Source organism: Gavialis gangeticus, unplaced genomic scaffold (genome assembly GCF_001723915.1).
Source record: "Gavialis gangeticus isolate Ggan-Ray unplaced genomic scaffold, GavGan_comp1, whole genome shotgun sequence".
Classification (NCBI taxonomy): Eukaryota; Metazoa; Chordata; order Crocodylia; family Gavialidae; genus Gavialis; species Gavialis gangeticus.
Window position 1 is genome coordinate 63,897,414 of NW_017728994.1, and position 14,871 is coordinate 63,912,284.

Consider the following 14,871-nt stretch of genomic DNA (forward strand, 5'->3'; position numbering starts at 1 on the left):
TGCAGCACTACCTTGAGCTACAAACTACATTAAAAGCAGCTTCTTTTAACCATTATAACAACAGGAACAAAATTTTTCATTATTATAATTGAGCAAATTAACTAACTCTGTGAGAACACTGTCTTCCGTGATGATTTTTTTCTCCCAGTCCCATGGTGGTTTGGTATGATAAGGTTTTCTTATAATATGCAATGATGTGACATTCTAGATTATAGTCACATAATTATGTCATGCTTTAATCAGACTACAACTGGAATTACTGCAAACTCATATTACAGTTTCAAATACACCCATGTGGTTGTTCACATGTATTGCATCTTTAACTATTCCTGACCGTCCATCTGACTTAGCTTTTATTAAAATAACTGATAAATAATGTAGGATGTTGTGCAGAATTTACAACACTTCTGTAAATGTTTAGGTATTCTTCATGTTGTGAATAATTCCTATTGTAGTTGTTCAGTATGATTCAATAGATGCTTTTGTTCTGTTCTATATGAACTGAATTTATGCTTTCCTTCTTTGAGAATGAAAAACAACTTGTTCTTCTTAGTAGGCAATATAGTAGATTGTATTTGTGTTCAAAATCCTGCCCAAATATTACAAATCAGTTGTGACACTTTCTTTTTACAGTGACATCAAGAAACTTTTGCTTGATCCTGAATTTACTCTCTTGCAAAGGTGCCTCCTGCTTTCAAGGTAACAGATTCTGACAAAAGTCAAAAGTCTTTTCAAAATAAGGTCCTGATCCTATCAACACACATAAATGTGCTTTAAATAAGCAGGAATTCCCATTAAAGTTAATGAGACAACTGAAGTGAGTAATTAAGCACATGTCTAAGTGTTTTCTAGGCTGAGGTTATTACTTTAATTAGTGAATTTTGCATTTGTAGTAAATTTTGGATTCGTGTGAAAAGGACCTTAACATGGTTGAATGGAATTACATTTTATAAAGCTTTAAGGAACTGCCTGTGTTGAAATAGGAATTATTTGTTCAGTGTCCTAATACCTGGTAAGTGCCTTACAGAAAGATGCATCTTTTCTGTACTTAACTACCTTTTAAATACATAACTTTTATTATCTAACATATAAAAACAGTCAGTGTTGTGGTTTTCATGTGGTTCAGAAGTTCAAATTAATTTGTAGCTATGATGCATAATAGTATAATACTTCATTTTGATTTTTGACTTAGACTCTATGGTGATGAATCTGAACTGCATTTCTGGACTGTTGCTGCCCATTATTTGCATAATTTATACCAGGAAAAAGTGCAAACTGCAAAAACTACAGACACAGTTATTCTTCCAGAAAAACTGGTCAATCCATTGGATATATGTTATGATATACTGTGTGAAAATTCCTATTTTCAGGTATTTTGAGGCATTTTTATATAATATTAATATGTGATTAAATCAAGAAAAAGGCTTTGAATTAATTATGAAGTTCTACTCTGAACTCAGCCTAGTCATAAGCTTAAAACACAGAGCTTCTACACATGCAATTAGTGTGGAGCAATAAGCTCTGGCACAGTGGCATAGTTTGCTCAGAAACAGCAGCTCCCGCGCTCAGCCTACACACGTGTGTCTCGGCCCACAGCAGTTAGCACTGGGGCGGTACAGCCCCGGGCTGGCAGCAAGCCTGGGGAGGGGTCAACCTCAGACTCTGGGTTCCAGCGTTGGGTGGTGGAGGGGCTGGCTGAGGCATGAGGGGGGCAGCCCCCATGCTGTAGCACCCTTGTGCCCCAGCTGGTCCCAGTTACTATCTACATGTGTCTTGAGGTGGCATAAATTACTCTGCCACAGGATAATACTTGTCCCAGACAGTACTATCCTGCGAAGGAGTTAATTTTCTGCACCCTACAGGCACACGTATAGACAGTGGCACTTTACTGCAGAGCTAATTAGTCAACTCCATGTTAAAATCCACATGTAGTTGCACCCAGTGCTGTTAAGAGGTTGTGGGATGTTGGTGGTTAAATATAATGCATTTTTGTAACTATATTTATTGCAAATATAGATAAAGTTCCTATAAGACCACATAATATTTTTGGCACATTAGCAGTTCATATTATGGGAAAAGTTCTGTTGTATGTGTTAGCAAGATTATTCAAAGGCTTGTATAAGTATTTTTTCTTCTCTTTAGAAATTTCAGCTTGAAAGAGTAAATCTACAGGAAGTTAAAAGATCAACTTATGATCATACCAGGAAATGTGCTGACCAACTCCTCCTCCTTGGACAGGTTCGTAGGTGATGGGTTTTTTTCTTTTCATAGTACATCCCTCTCATTTCTATGGACTTTGCATGTTTCTAATCCTCCTCTATCTATTCGAGATGGCATCAGTCTTAAATGGGATAGGGATAATACTCTGATATTCATCCAAGACTCAGCTGGATATGTTGCTGGCATATTGTATGTGTGGATCTAAGGAAGTGGAAATGTTGTGCAAGGTGTCATCCAAAAACAGAAGGTCCTTCAAGCTGCATTGTTCTGTTAGTTCTCTGCTTTTTTTATGTTTTTCCTATATATATATATATCTCCAAGCAATAGAATGCTACCTTTTGCAATATTTGCTCCGATAACTCGGTGTGTAGCTGAAATTATTTGCAGATAGGTTTACAATACCTTATGGTTTATGGCATCAGAGAGACTATCAGTTCTAAAGGCCTGAACCTTTGATCTTCATCGGTAACAATGAGAATATATATCAACATTAGTATATTAACTTTATGTCATCTAAAACCAGTTTTTACTTTGTTATATATAAAATGCTTATACAATAAAGATAAGTGCAAAGTTCTGCATTTAGGCCAAAACAGTCCCATGCAGCAGTACAGATTGGGAACTGCCTGGCTCTGCAGGAAAGGATCTGGGGTTACAGTGGACAGTAAACTGAATATGAGTCAACTATGTGGCATTGTTGCGAACAAGGCTAATAGCCTACTGGGCTGCATTAGTAGGAGTGTTGCCAGCAGATCTGCAGTACTGTGTCCAGCTTTACCCTACCCTGCTACAGAGAGGATATGAGCAAAGTGGAGAGAGCCCCGTGGAGGGCAATGAAAATGGTTAGGGGTCTGAGGCATGTGACTGCTGAGGAGAGGCTGGGGGAACTGGGTGTATTTAGTCTGCAGAAGAGAAGACTATGGGGGGATTTAATAGCAGCCTTCAACTACCTGAAGGGTGTGTCCAAAGATGATGGAACTAGACTGTTCTCAGTGGTGGCAGATCGGACAACAAGGAGGAATGGTCTTAAGTTGCAGCAAGGGAAGTTTAGGTTGGATATTAGGAAAAACTTTTTCACTAGGAGGGTAGTAAAGCACTGGAACAGGTTACTCAGAGAGGTTGTGGACTCTCCATCCTTGGAGATTTTTAAAACCCAGCAACACAGCCTTGGCTGGGATAATATAGATGGGGCTGGTCCTGCTTTGAACAAGGGGTTGGACAAGATGACCTCCTGAGGTCCCTTCCAGCCTTAATTTTCTATGATTCTATAGATGCCGTTCATCTATTTCTCTAGTTCTCTCCATCAGCCTGCCATTTAGGTAATTTTTAAGTGTTATTTCAGATACTAAATTAACCCATGAAATCCTGGCCAGTTTCTCTGCTTTTACAATCTTTATTTCCTGCCAACTTATTTTTAATACTTTTCTTTCCTGTTTTACTCTTGTGAGAAGACCACACAAACTGGGGAAATTACATACTCTATTTGCTATTTTCTTCTTTTTAAGACCTTTTCAGGAAAGCACTTAAGTATATGTTTTGATCTTGTTCTTGTTCAGGATACATGTTTAGTTCTGTCTGAATAAGGGTGTTTTCCTGATTTGGGGCAGTAAATAGTAGGGGTGCACCGATAGAAATTTTGGGGGCCAATACCAATAGCCGATATTTAAGGAGGCATATCAGCTGATACCAATCTGATTTCCAATACAGCTGCTTCCAGCTGGTAAGTCCAGTGTAGTGGAAGGGGAGGGGTAAGGGAAGGGGTGTAGAGGGGGGGCAGATTAATGTGGTTGAAGGAGGGGGCAGGGACAGGCGCAGCCCAGGCTGGGCGGAGATGGGGCGGAGCTGCAGCCAGGGTGGGGGCAGCTCCCACCACTGCTTACATGGCAGGAGGGTACAGGGGGCCATGCCCCCCTGGATCTGTGCGGGGCAGGCACTGGTAGGATGCTGCATCCACCCCAGATTTCGCCGCCACTCACTCCTAGCACTGCCACCACCAGCCACCCAGCGCTGCTCCGGCTCAACGTCCTACCTCCACCCACACACTGGGAAGAGCCAGAGGTGTGGCTGGCAGTGGCAGTGCTGGGAGCTGAGCTGTGGTGAAATCTGGGGTGGATGCAGCATCCTACCAGTGCTGCCAGCATCCGCTCTGAGCCCAGCCCCTGCTGAGAAGAGCCACCTCCCCCCACCCCACCTGGGTGGCGCCTGCCCCTGCCCCCTCCCTCACTGCGGGGGCCGCTGATCTGCCCCCTTCCCCTTCCCTCCCCGCTTCCCTTCCACCACAATGGACTGACCAGCTGGAGGCAGCTCTCCATGCTACTGGCTCTGCTCCTCACACGGGCATCTATTGGCCAAATTATCGGTACCATCAGGCCAATATCCAGTACAAAAAATTCTTTATATCGGTACCGATCTGATACCAGACCAATGTATCAGTGCACCTCTTGTAATTAGTTAATAAACTGAAAAAAATATGTATCTTCCTTCCCATTTCCTTCAGTCTCTATTACAGTAAGTGTTTGGGTGTTTAAGAGTTTTTAAAGAAGTAGGATCAAATGTTCTAAAACAAGACTATTTCAAGGTGGCAGTGCCTTGTTAAAGAAAATGTCATTTTATTTTCCCCCCAGACTGACAGAGCAGTACAACTACTGTTAGAGACAAGTGCAGAAAATCCACATTATTACTGTGATTCACTCAAGGCCTGTTTGGTCACAACAGTCACTTCATCAGGTCCTTCTCAAAGCACTATTAAACTGGTAGCAACCAATATGATAGCAAATGGAAAGCTGGCAGGTAAGTATGTAAGCAAGTTTACTAGTAGCTAATAAAGAGATTAATGCAATGAGACAAAAAGCATGTTTTTATAATAAACTTTTTTAGGGTACTTGTTTCATAGGGTGTGCCATGACAGATGTTTGTAAGATATTAGTAATAATTAGTAAGCATGTAGTAATAAAAACCAACTTGTTCTGCTGTTTTTATTAGAAACTGTATTTCAGAAATTAACCTGCTTGCAATTTATTGCTTACACTTACGAAAGTTGGCATTTAATGCTCCATATTTTCCATATCCCTAATAATAATAATGTTTTTAATTGATTATAGTTAAACATTTCAGCTTGGAAATGAAACTGTCTCTTTTTAGTTCATAATTTGTTTCAAATTAATATACATACTTTTCTAGACCTTTATCTTAACTCTGTCTTATGCAGTTAAATACGTATTTGTAATAGGGGACTGATTTGGAATGCATAAAGACATGCAGCAATGCAACTTGTAAAAGTGATTAAAGAAGATTTTTTTATGGACATGTTATACTGATTTTTTACTATTTCATGTATTATTTAAGGCATAAGCTATGTGAGAAAAAGTAAAGAATGCTTACAAAAATCAGCCTTATTTTGTATAGCGCTGTGGCATTTTTAAAATGTGCCTACAGTCCAGTGACCTCTCTAGCATTTCTATATAGAACAAAGTAAAGCACGAGAGAAATGGTACCTTATGAAGCAGGGAAGGGGGCTAAGGAACTTGATTGGAACAAAGATTCAAGTTGTATAGGAAGCACGTAGAATAAACTAGGAACTTGTAGATACTCTTCTTCCAAAGTCAGGATGGGTTCTTTTGTTTGGGTTTGCTTGCACTTAAAAGAAACTTTTTCCTTAACAGAGATACAAGTTTTATAACATCCACTTTTACTTTCCAGAGGGAGTGCAGTTGCTGTGTCTGATAGATAAAGCTGCTGATGCCTGTCGCTATTTGCAAACCTACGGTGAATGGAATCGTGCAGCTTGGCTTGCAAAAGTCAGTAATTTGTCAAGAGCTTGCTTTATTACATAAGTAGTTCATCTCAAAACATCCCTCTTTAAAGATCAGTGTGCATGGTAAAGTCCTCCAAAGTTTAAGAGCGTACAGGATCTACTCAGAACTACCACGGTGAAAACCTTTTTCCAGTGTATTAAGTTGTAACGTCCTGATTCTAGATAAACTGTTTCTGAACTGAGAGCCTCAGCAGGCCTCTGCATGAGTACAGAGGACCACCTGGAGCATATTACATAATTGTAGTTTAAAATGGAAAAATATGACCATTTTTCTAGTTATCAATGAAAGACTTGTCAAGACTTTTAAAAACAAAATTTAATTTTAACTCCCTCTAAAAATTGGTTTTCCTTGAAAAACCATACATTCTTTTTTGATTCAGTGTATGTCTACAGAATATGTCTACAGTGACAACAGTCCATTTTGACATATGGGGAATGACTAGCTAGACTGCAGTAGTCCAGAGAAGGACCTGTGGGTTACGGTAGATTGTAAGCTGAATATGATTCAACAGTGTGCTCTTGTTGCAAAAAAAGCCAACAGCATCCTGGGTTGTATTAACAGGCGTGTCACTTGCAAATCAAGGGAAGTGATTCTTCCACTCTATTCAGAACTGGTGACGTCTCAACCTGGTGTAGTGTGTCCAACTTTGAGCTCCACATTTCAAGAAGGATGTGGACAGTTTGGAAATAGTCCAGCTCAGAGCAACAAAAGTGATCAGGGGCCTGGGAGACAAGGCTTATGAGGAAAGGCTGAAGGAGCTACGATTATTTAGCCTGGAGAAGAGAAGACGGAGGGGAGATTTGATAATAGTCTTCAAATACCTGAAGGGTGATTCGACAACGGATGGAGATAGGCTTTTCTCTGAGGCTGGGAGCAATGGCCTCAACCTGCAGCAGGGAAAATGTAGGTTGGTTGTTAGAAGGAACTTTCTGAGTGTGGTCAAGCATTGAGACGGGCTCCCTAGAGAAGCTGTGGAATCTCCATCCTTACGAACTTTCAAAAGCAGGTTAAACAGACACTTGGTTCATATGGTTTAATCAGGGATGAACCTGCCTTGAGCAGGGAGGTGGACTAGAGGACCTTGTGATATCCCTTCCAGACCTACTTTTATTTCATCCTGTCATAACCAAGCTAACTTAACTAGGTCATTCAGATACAACCAGCGGTAGCACAGCTCAGCATGGATTACAAAGCCCACCCAGGAAACTGGGTAAGGACTTGGATTGTTAGCCTCTGCTGGGCTCTTTCCTGCTGTGAATCTCCTACTAGAGTTAACTAAATAACTACTTAAAAGCTAGCTTGGATGTTTCTACATGAACTGCAGTGAATACAGTGTAGACACACTGTATGGCTAAACAGCTATAGAAAAAATAAGAATGATTTTTTTACCTCTCTATATAGAACTAAATATGGGTGTCTTTTTGTCTGTTATAAAGTAATAAAGATTTGCCAGAGGGGAACATATTAGATTTTTCAAAATAACTCCATCTTTTAAAAAAAATTGGTCACGTTTTCTTTAGTTTGTCAGGAAAGTTTGCGATTTCTTCTCTCTCATTTTATGCCTTGCCTTTTCTGTTGAATTATCACCTGTTGGCACGATCATATTGAACTATTTGAGCAATCCCAGGGCTTGGATCTTTGGCACCTTTTTCAGTTCGTTCTTTTCATTGCTGTAATTGTTTTAGGGACAAATGCATTTCTTGATATTAGCAGGCTAACTAGAAACACAATATGAGTGAGAATCAACTGAGTTTTTTAAATGAAATCAGACTTATGAAAAATCTTGGTATAGTTAAAGCTGTAAACTGTAATAAACTTGTATGTGATGTCATAGAAATGAACTGTTGACTTACAGAAATAAAGAATTCTTTGTCTCTTCCATCTCTTAAAGGTTCGTTTAAATGCAGAGGAGTGTGCTGATGTCTTGAAGCGCTGGGTGGATCACCTTTGCTCTCCACAAATCAACCAAAAATCAAAGGCCATCCTTGTCCTCTTGTCACTTGGATGCTTTACAAGAGTTGCAGAGATGCTGCACAGGTAGAGATAAACGAGTACCCTCTGTGCTCTGCTTTGTCCAGTGTTGTCAGTCAAACATTAAATTGGGAAATGTTCTTTTGCAGTGAACTGCTTGCACCATTTTCTGTTTAAACAATGTATTCTATTTTCTTTAGTTAATAGTCACCTCAATAGTTTATCGTCCATTTCTGTGCAACTGAACTGAACCTTTCGCTGTTATTTCCAAAAAACAGACAGGAGCTTTTAAAGATGTAAGCAGCCAAGCAGCGCTGACATTTTATAAAAATACTAGTTCTAAGTTGAGCCTTATCCTTTCAAAAACTGCACTGAAGATCAGCTCATTGAGTGCTGTTTAATTAGCCAAACAATTTAGATAAACTATCAAATGTTCATGCTGCCAAATAGCCTGAAGTACTCTTAAGCTTTCCTGTCCTAACAAGTTTGTTTCTTCTCTTCATCAGCATGAGGTATTTCGATAGAGCTGCTTTATTTGTTGAAGCTTGTCTGAGGTATGATGCAATAGAAGTTAATGAAGACACAAATATCCTTTTGCTAAAATCATGGTGGGGTGTGTGTGTGTCTGTGTGTGTGTGTGTGTGTGTGTGTCCATGTCCTATATTAGATAGTATGTACAAGAGCAGGAACTTCATTTATGTTCCTCAGTGTGTGCTGTATTCCTGTGTTTTGTTAAATCCCATGCAAAACAAATACCAAATCAGCGGCACTAGGAAGCAAAAGAAAGAGCAAGAGAGGAAAGTGCTTGTGCATGTGTGTATGCATGTGCGCACACACACACACGAATGATTGTTTGAAATCAGAGCTGTGAAGGTTCAGATGATGGAGTATTGGTGTTGAGGGGATTTGGGCTTAAGTCACTGGTTCTTGTGGTGGACGTTTTGCAGTGTTTCAAATCCTACACAAAACCCTACAGTGTGTGCTGCCAAGAATTTTCATTATGGAAGGGGTAAGTTTTGAGGTGGTAAGAATGATGCAACTTAAAAGATCAAACTGCATTGTGAGACAGCTTAATAAAACTACTGAGATCTTGCATATTCCAGTATACGTGTTTGCGAACTTGTTATCTGGGGATTTGTATCTATCAGTTAGATTAGTTTAGAAATAAATGCATATTACTTATAAAATATATGCAGCATGCGTATTAATATTTTATAAAGCTTCTATTGACACGAATTTCAGATGATCACCAATGGTGCCACTTGGCACCATTAATGACAAAGTCAATAGTGTTTCTTATAGCTAATTTCACCAAAATTGTTTTATTGCCAATATCTTTTAATTTAGGTAAATATTAGAAAAATATTAATTATGGACTCCTATTGATATAAATAGACATTAGATGTGCATTTGTGTTCAACTGAATCCCCGCAGACCCTTATCAATGTCCTCCTATTTTTAATGTGTTACTCTCAGACAATCTAAAATAATGGTGCCAGCCAGCTAAGATCACATAGAGAAGGATTTTTATTTTCACCTATCATCAGAAATATTTAAGATAGAATGTGCTGTGGTATTCCAACATGATTACCAGCTGTAGTCATCATTTCCTATTTAGTCGGAGGTTGGCGTGAGGAAAGCCTGTCGTTGAGCTTTCTCTATCACTGCTCTCTACTCTTTTCCTTAATCCCTGTTTACATAAATTGATCCATTCGATATTTGCAGATTATGCCAGAAGCTTGAAGACATTGGGTTTTAAACATGGATCTATTCAATTTGCCTCGAAAGCAGGAGCAGCTGGGAAAGATCTATTGAATGAGCTTGAACAGCCTAAACAGGAAGTGACTAAAGGATGACAACTCTAAGCTTAATCACAAAAAAAAAAAAAGATTCTCATAAGACAGGGTGTTTTTGACACTTCCAAGACTGAGATTACATTGTATGAAAATAACTTCTTTGGGCCATGACACTAGGGGTCAAATATAAGATGTGTTTCATTTTAGCAGCACTTTCTTTTGCAATGTATGATGGCATTGTTATAGAGCTTGTCATTAAGTAGTTCTTATTTATCTCAAAGACATTTTTTAAATTATGTTTGTTTTGGGAAGAAACACGGGAAGATTTAGAAAACAAATTGTAGGACTAAATGTTGCTGCTTTGAACATACAATTAACATTCCAAAATTCACTGGCAGCTTAGAGGGACAACATTCTTTCTTTTTTTTTTCCTTTTTTTCCAAAAGAGGCCTTTTATAAAAATGAAGACTTGTCTTTGCAGTTTGTGCATATGATGCATTCTGTACTTTAAAAACAGAAAATATTTAAGGAATAAATTTAAATGGCAAACATGCATTACTTTTCTTGCCTTGAAAACCATACTCTTCCTAATTCTACAGTTACATTTAGATAAGTCTGGAATATTGTTATTCCCATTGTTAGCTGTGAATAGTATCTTTGAAAGCTATAATTCTATGAAACCCTTAAACAGTTTATAAAACGTATCAAAATGTGTTCTTTCTACAGTGTGTGTGTGGTTATGGATTCTGAGAGATCCTTACATTGCGTATTATTTTAAAACTGAATCCCTCTCCATGCCTTAAAGTCTAAATCCTGCCCTATATGGGTGGTTATGTGGGATCAAAAGAACAGAAAAAGATCTTCTCATACAAGCAGAAGGATAGAATCCCTTTAAAAGCATTCAAGAAGCTTCTAAAGTACTTGATATTGAACCATTTTTGCAGTTCTGTAGCTGTTGTGGCTTAGCTTCTTGTTGACTGGGCTGCTAGCACTGGTAGGTAGCTACAAAAAGCATTGTGTGCAACAGCCCATGGTCTATTATATCAGCCTCTGGTTTACTCTGTGGAAGGCTAGCAAGGTTGGCAGGACTCATATAACTGAAAATGCCTAGGTGGAATTCATCCACAGCATGCTAGCTACTTATCTGACAGTGTTTTTTGCATTATTTCTTATGGCAGATGTATCAATTTTCTTGTATATCTGCATTACGAACTTTTGTGTAACAAAAAATTATCTGCTGAAATATGATTTGCTTTGAATGTGAAGTTGCACTTATAAAATGAAGGTAAGTGCACTGCAACTACTGTTGGCTAAAGAACCCTAGTTTTTTGTAAAAAAAGTTACTGTAACTAACTAAAAAGTGATACTATAAAGATACTTTAAAGAAACATATCACTTAAATCATCAGTTGAGTTTCTAAAAGTAATAGAATATAGTTTCCATATGTCTGCATATTTATTTGCATCTCTTAACTCCATAAAAGTTTTTAACTCAAAGCCAAATTGGCATTTCTGATAACATTTCAAAAGGTTGGTATTTTCAGTGCATAGTGGTTTTTATATAAATAGAAAATGTGAGTTTCATTTATATAAACAGGAAATTGAATGTTTTAAGTATAATGTATCTGATTTCTTCCTGCCACATGTTCCATATACCATAATGTACATTCCTTTCCATGTATTATAAACAAAGTTTATATAATTATGTTAGCTTGGAAAAATAAATATACAATCAAAATTGCCTTAGGCATTAACTTCTAAGCAACCAAGAGAGTTAGGTAAAATAAATATAACTAACTGTGGGTTAAATTCTGGCACCTTCACTCATATTGAGTAGTACATCACTCCTAAATTGCTTCTATTGTTTTCAATAGGACCATTCATAGGTTATAATACTACTCAGTATAAGAAACCACTTTGGAATCTGCCCCTAAACAAATCCTGGGAGGTTTTCATCAGAAGGTCTCTGGAAAAAAAATCTACACATGCTTCACTGTACAGTTGGAATTTTAGATCTGGTTTAATGTGATTTTAAAAGAAAAGCAGTTATTGAAAATGCCTTCCATTTGCTGAATGTGTTTCTATGTGCTTTTCAGTGTGAAGGTTGTACTTACTGCACAGGAATGTGGGGGTTTTGTTTTGTTTTCTCTTGTCACCATTGTATGCAAAATATGGATGCTGTAAAAATCATTGCAAAAATTTATTTGGATGTTAACATAGTCACAGTAATAAAAATAGACTTTGGAAACCACTTTGTTTTTGATTTAATGGAAAAATATTTCATCCACACTATTGGGACCAAATGATGATATCTTATTATTTTTACAGAAAGCCATCCCAAGTGGAATAATGCTCCGGGTAAATCTGGGCAGGGGCAATGGAGTTCAGCTTCATTCACATATAAGCGGCGTTGTTCATTTTCTAGTAGATACATTTTGCTTTTGAATGGTATAATTTACCGACTTTGTCTTAAAAAAAAAGAAACCCAACTGTTGTGGTAGTTAAGGTTGCAGTGGTACATAATGTATTTCCATGCTTTTAAGCCAGTGATTCTCAACCTTTTTAGATTCAAGGCACCCCTTGTTAGATTCAAGAGTCAGCTGTTAGCTTCACGCTTTTCTTGACTATAGAAAAGTTACAGGTCTTCAGTTGCAAAGAGCTCAGGAAGACAACAGGTCAGAGTGCTGGTAGCAGTGGATTCCTATTTGAAATCTCTGGGTTTCTTATGAATCGTATAGGTGTTTCCATCTGGTGCTAATATTGCGCAGGACTTAAAAGCGGCACCCTGGTTGAAAATCACTGTTTTAAGGATTTAGGGGGGTGAGTTAAAAGGAGAGCCTTGTGAATCCTTTAGTCAGCACAGTCTGAGGCTTTTCTTTCCCTCTTCAGCAGCTACTGGCAAACAGTATACACTCTGCCTTCCTCACACTTCTGTTGTTTACACTAGTTCCACAGTGACCTTGTGTTTTCATATCAATTATATGAATAAATAAGACGCATCTGACTGTCATCCGTTCCATACAATGGAAAAGTTACTGTATCACTTCACTGACTTGGTCTCTTTCCTGCTCAGGTAACTTTCTGCTCACCTACAGGGACATTTGGTCTCGTGCTTAGCCTTAGTTTCTGTCTCCTTGAGGCTAAGTACAGACAGTCAAAAAGCTTGAGGCTGATTTGATTCAGTTTTTGCAGGTTAGTCTAAGATGCACAGATTAAATTGAAACAGAAGTGAACAAATATTTACCTTCAATTCAGGAAATGCACCCACATCCTTGCAGTGGCTCAGGCCAGAAGCTGGGCGGGCGCACGAGGATGGCTGTCTGGCATGTAGCCAACATGGGCTGTATGCTCATTTCCTGTTCCTGGTTCCCCCAATGTCTCTGGCATTTGCAGTCCAAAATCGTAGCACCGGGATAGCAGGGTTGCTCATCTCTTCCTCATCCTGCTTCCAAGTGTTTCTGGGATTTGTAGTTCACAGTTGCAGCCAGCAGTAAGTTTGAGCAGGGGAAGGGGTGTTTAAACCCTATCCCTGACTCTAGACCTGAGCCAGGGTTTGCCTAAGGGGGGCAACCTCCTCCCCCCTGCAGACTAGGCTGTATCCCCAGCAAGGCTTGCCTATCCCACCCCTTGTCAGCCAGAAGTCACTGCTCCAGCCAGGGAGCACAGAGGTGAGACCAGCCCTGCTCTCTGGAGCAGATAGCCCAGCATAGCCCAGGACTGCAAAGCATGCTGGGATGCTGGAGGACTCTGATTTAACTTGAACCAGGGAGGGGTCTGGGACAGAAGTTGCATAAACCAGTTTTGACCCAAATCGGTTAAGTCTGATACTACATTGGTATCAGACTTAATACCAGGTTTATCTTAAACCAGTTTCAGCCATTTTGAAACTGTTTATGCGTACTGAACTTATGTTCTGTTACAGGTTTTAAACAGGTTTATGTGTGACTTCTGTCCCTAGCTTAAGTGACTGCATTATTTAATTAACATTTGGTAGATTTATTTTGGTGCACGGTCATGCCATTGTGGCTAAAAATCATCTTGGATAAATGCTTGCAATATGAATTCAGATTCTAGAAATCAGCATATGAGGGAACAGCAACATGACCAAAGGCCTTGTATCAGGGTGTATGGGAATACAAAGTAAAAGTGAAATAACCAGGGGAAGAAATTGCCCGGCTAGATTATTTTTAAACTTCTATTTCTTTCTCTGACACTTTTCTTTCCTTTAAACCATCATGAAAAATTCAAGTAGTGCCTAAAGCTTATATTCTGTTTTGCCATTTCTAAATTTTTAATAAACAAAGGTCTAATGCTCCTGTTAAAACTGAATTCTATAGCACAGCCATAACTATGGTGCGCCAAACTAGCAGCAATGTTAAGTGGTGAATAAACCATATGAGTTGCATTAATTGCCCTAATTGTTTATGTATTTATATAAATAGGAGGGTTTTTTAAATCTGTTAAGCTCACGTCTTTTCGTTACTTTGGATTTTACTTGAGAAAGGTCACAAATTCTATCCTTAATTAACCATGAATTACTTGTTGAGATGGTATGCCAGCAATATCTTTTTTTCTTTTTTTTTGAACACAGACTTATAGTTATAGTCCCTTCTGTTCAATGCCTTACAAGTCACCATGTAAATCTTACGCTATTATTCTGATAGGACAAATACTTGCCTATTTAACTTGCATCTGACTCTTCAAAGATGGGTAAGATGTTTTCATTTTAAATTTTAACACCTTATTATATATGGTTCATTCAGGCCTGCAGATTTGTGCCTGCCCAAAGAAGTCCTTTGCTCCTTCTTGTGATCTGAGAGAGGTTAATGGGGAAATTTTTGGGATTGCTATGATTTAATTTACAATTATTTTTCCATCTAATTTAAAAAAATGATCAAACTATTTCAGATAATATTTGTACTTGACAATAACATCCTTATTTGGAAAGTAAATGCAAAGTCTGCAATGGATTCTAGCAACTATGAAATCTATGAAACTTAGTTTTAATATTAAGGCAGCCTTGATAAGGATTGAATTATAACATGTTATGTTGTAATGGCAGTAGTCTGT

General features: G+C 38.4%; 1 protein-coding gene across 2 annotated transcripts in view; it reads left to right on the forward strand.

Annotated features, from left to right (window-relative positions):
• WDR11 (WD repeat domain 11) overlaps nucleotides 1–9,882 on the forward strand; it is a 102,779-nt gene extending 92,897 nt beyond the window's left edge. For both annotated transcript variants that reach the window (XM_019502922.1, XM_019502923.1), the window contains exons 22-29: nucleotides 634–699; nucleotides 1,193–1,370; nucleotides 2,143–2,238; nucleotides 4,845–5,010; nucleotides 5,920–6,017; nucleotides 7,927–8,072; nucleotides 8,513–8,592; nucleotides 9,705–9,882. In XM_019502922.1, coding sequence (XP_019358467.1) covers nucleotides 634–699; nucleotides 1,193–1,370; nucleotides 2,143–2,238; nucleotides 4,845–5,010; nucleotides 5,920–6,017; nucleotides 7,927–8,072; nucleotides 8,513–8,592; nucleotides 9,705–9,862 — 988 coding nt within the window. In that variant the 3' untranslated portion in view covers nucleotides 9,863–9,882. The remainder of the gene's footprint in view (nucleotides 1–633; nucleotides 700–1,192; nucleotides 1,371–2,142; nucleotides 2,239–4,844; nucleotides 5,011–5,919; nucleotides 6,018–7,926; nucleotides 8,073–8,512; nucleotides 8,593–9,704) is intronic.
• Nucleotides 9,883–14,871: the final 4,989 nt, after the last annotated feature.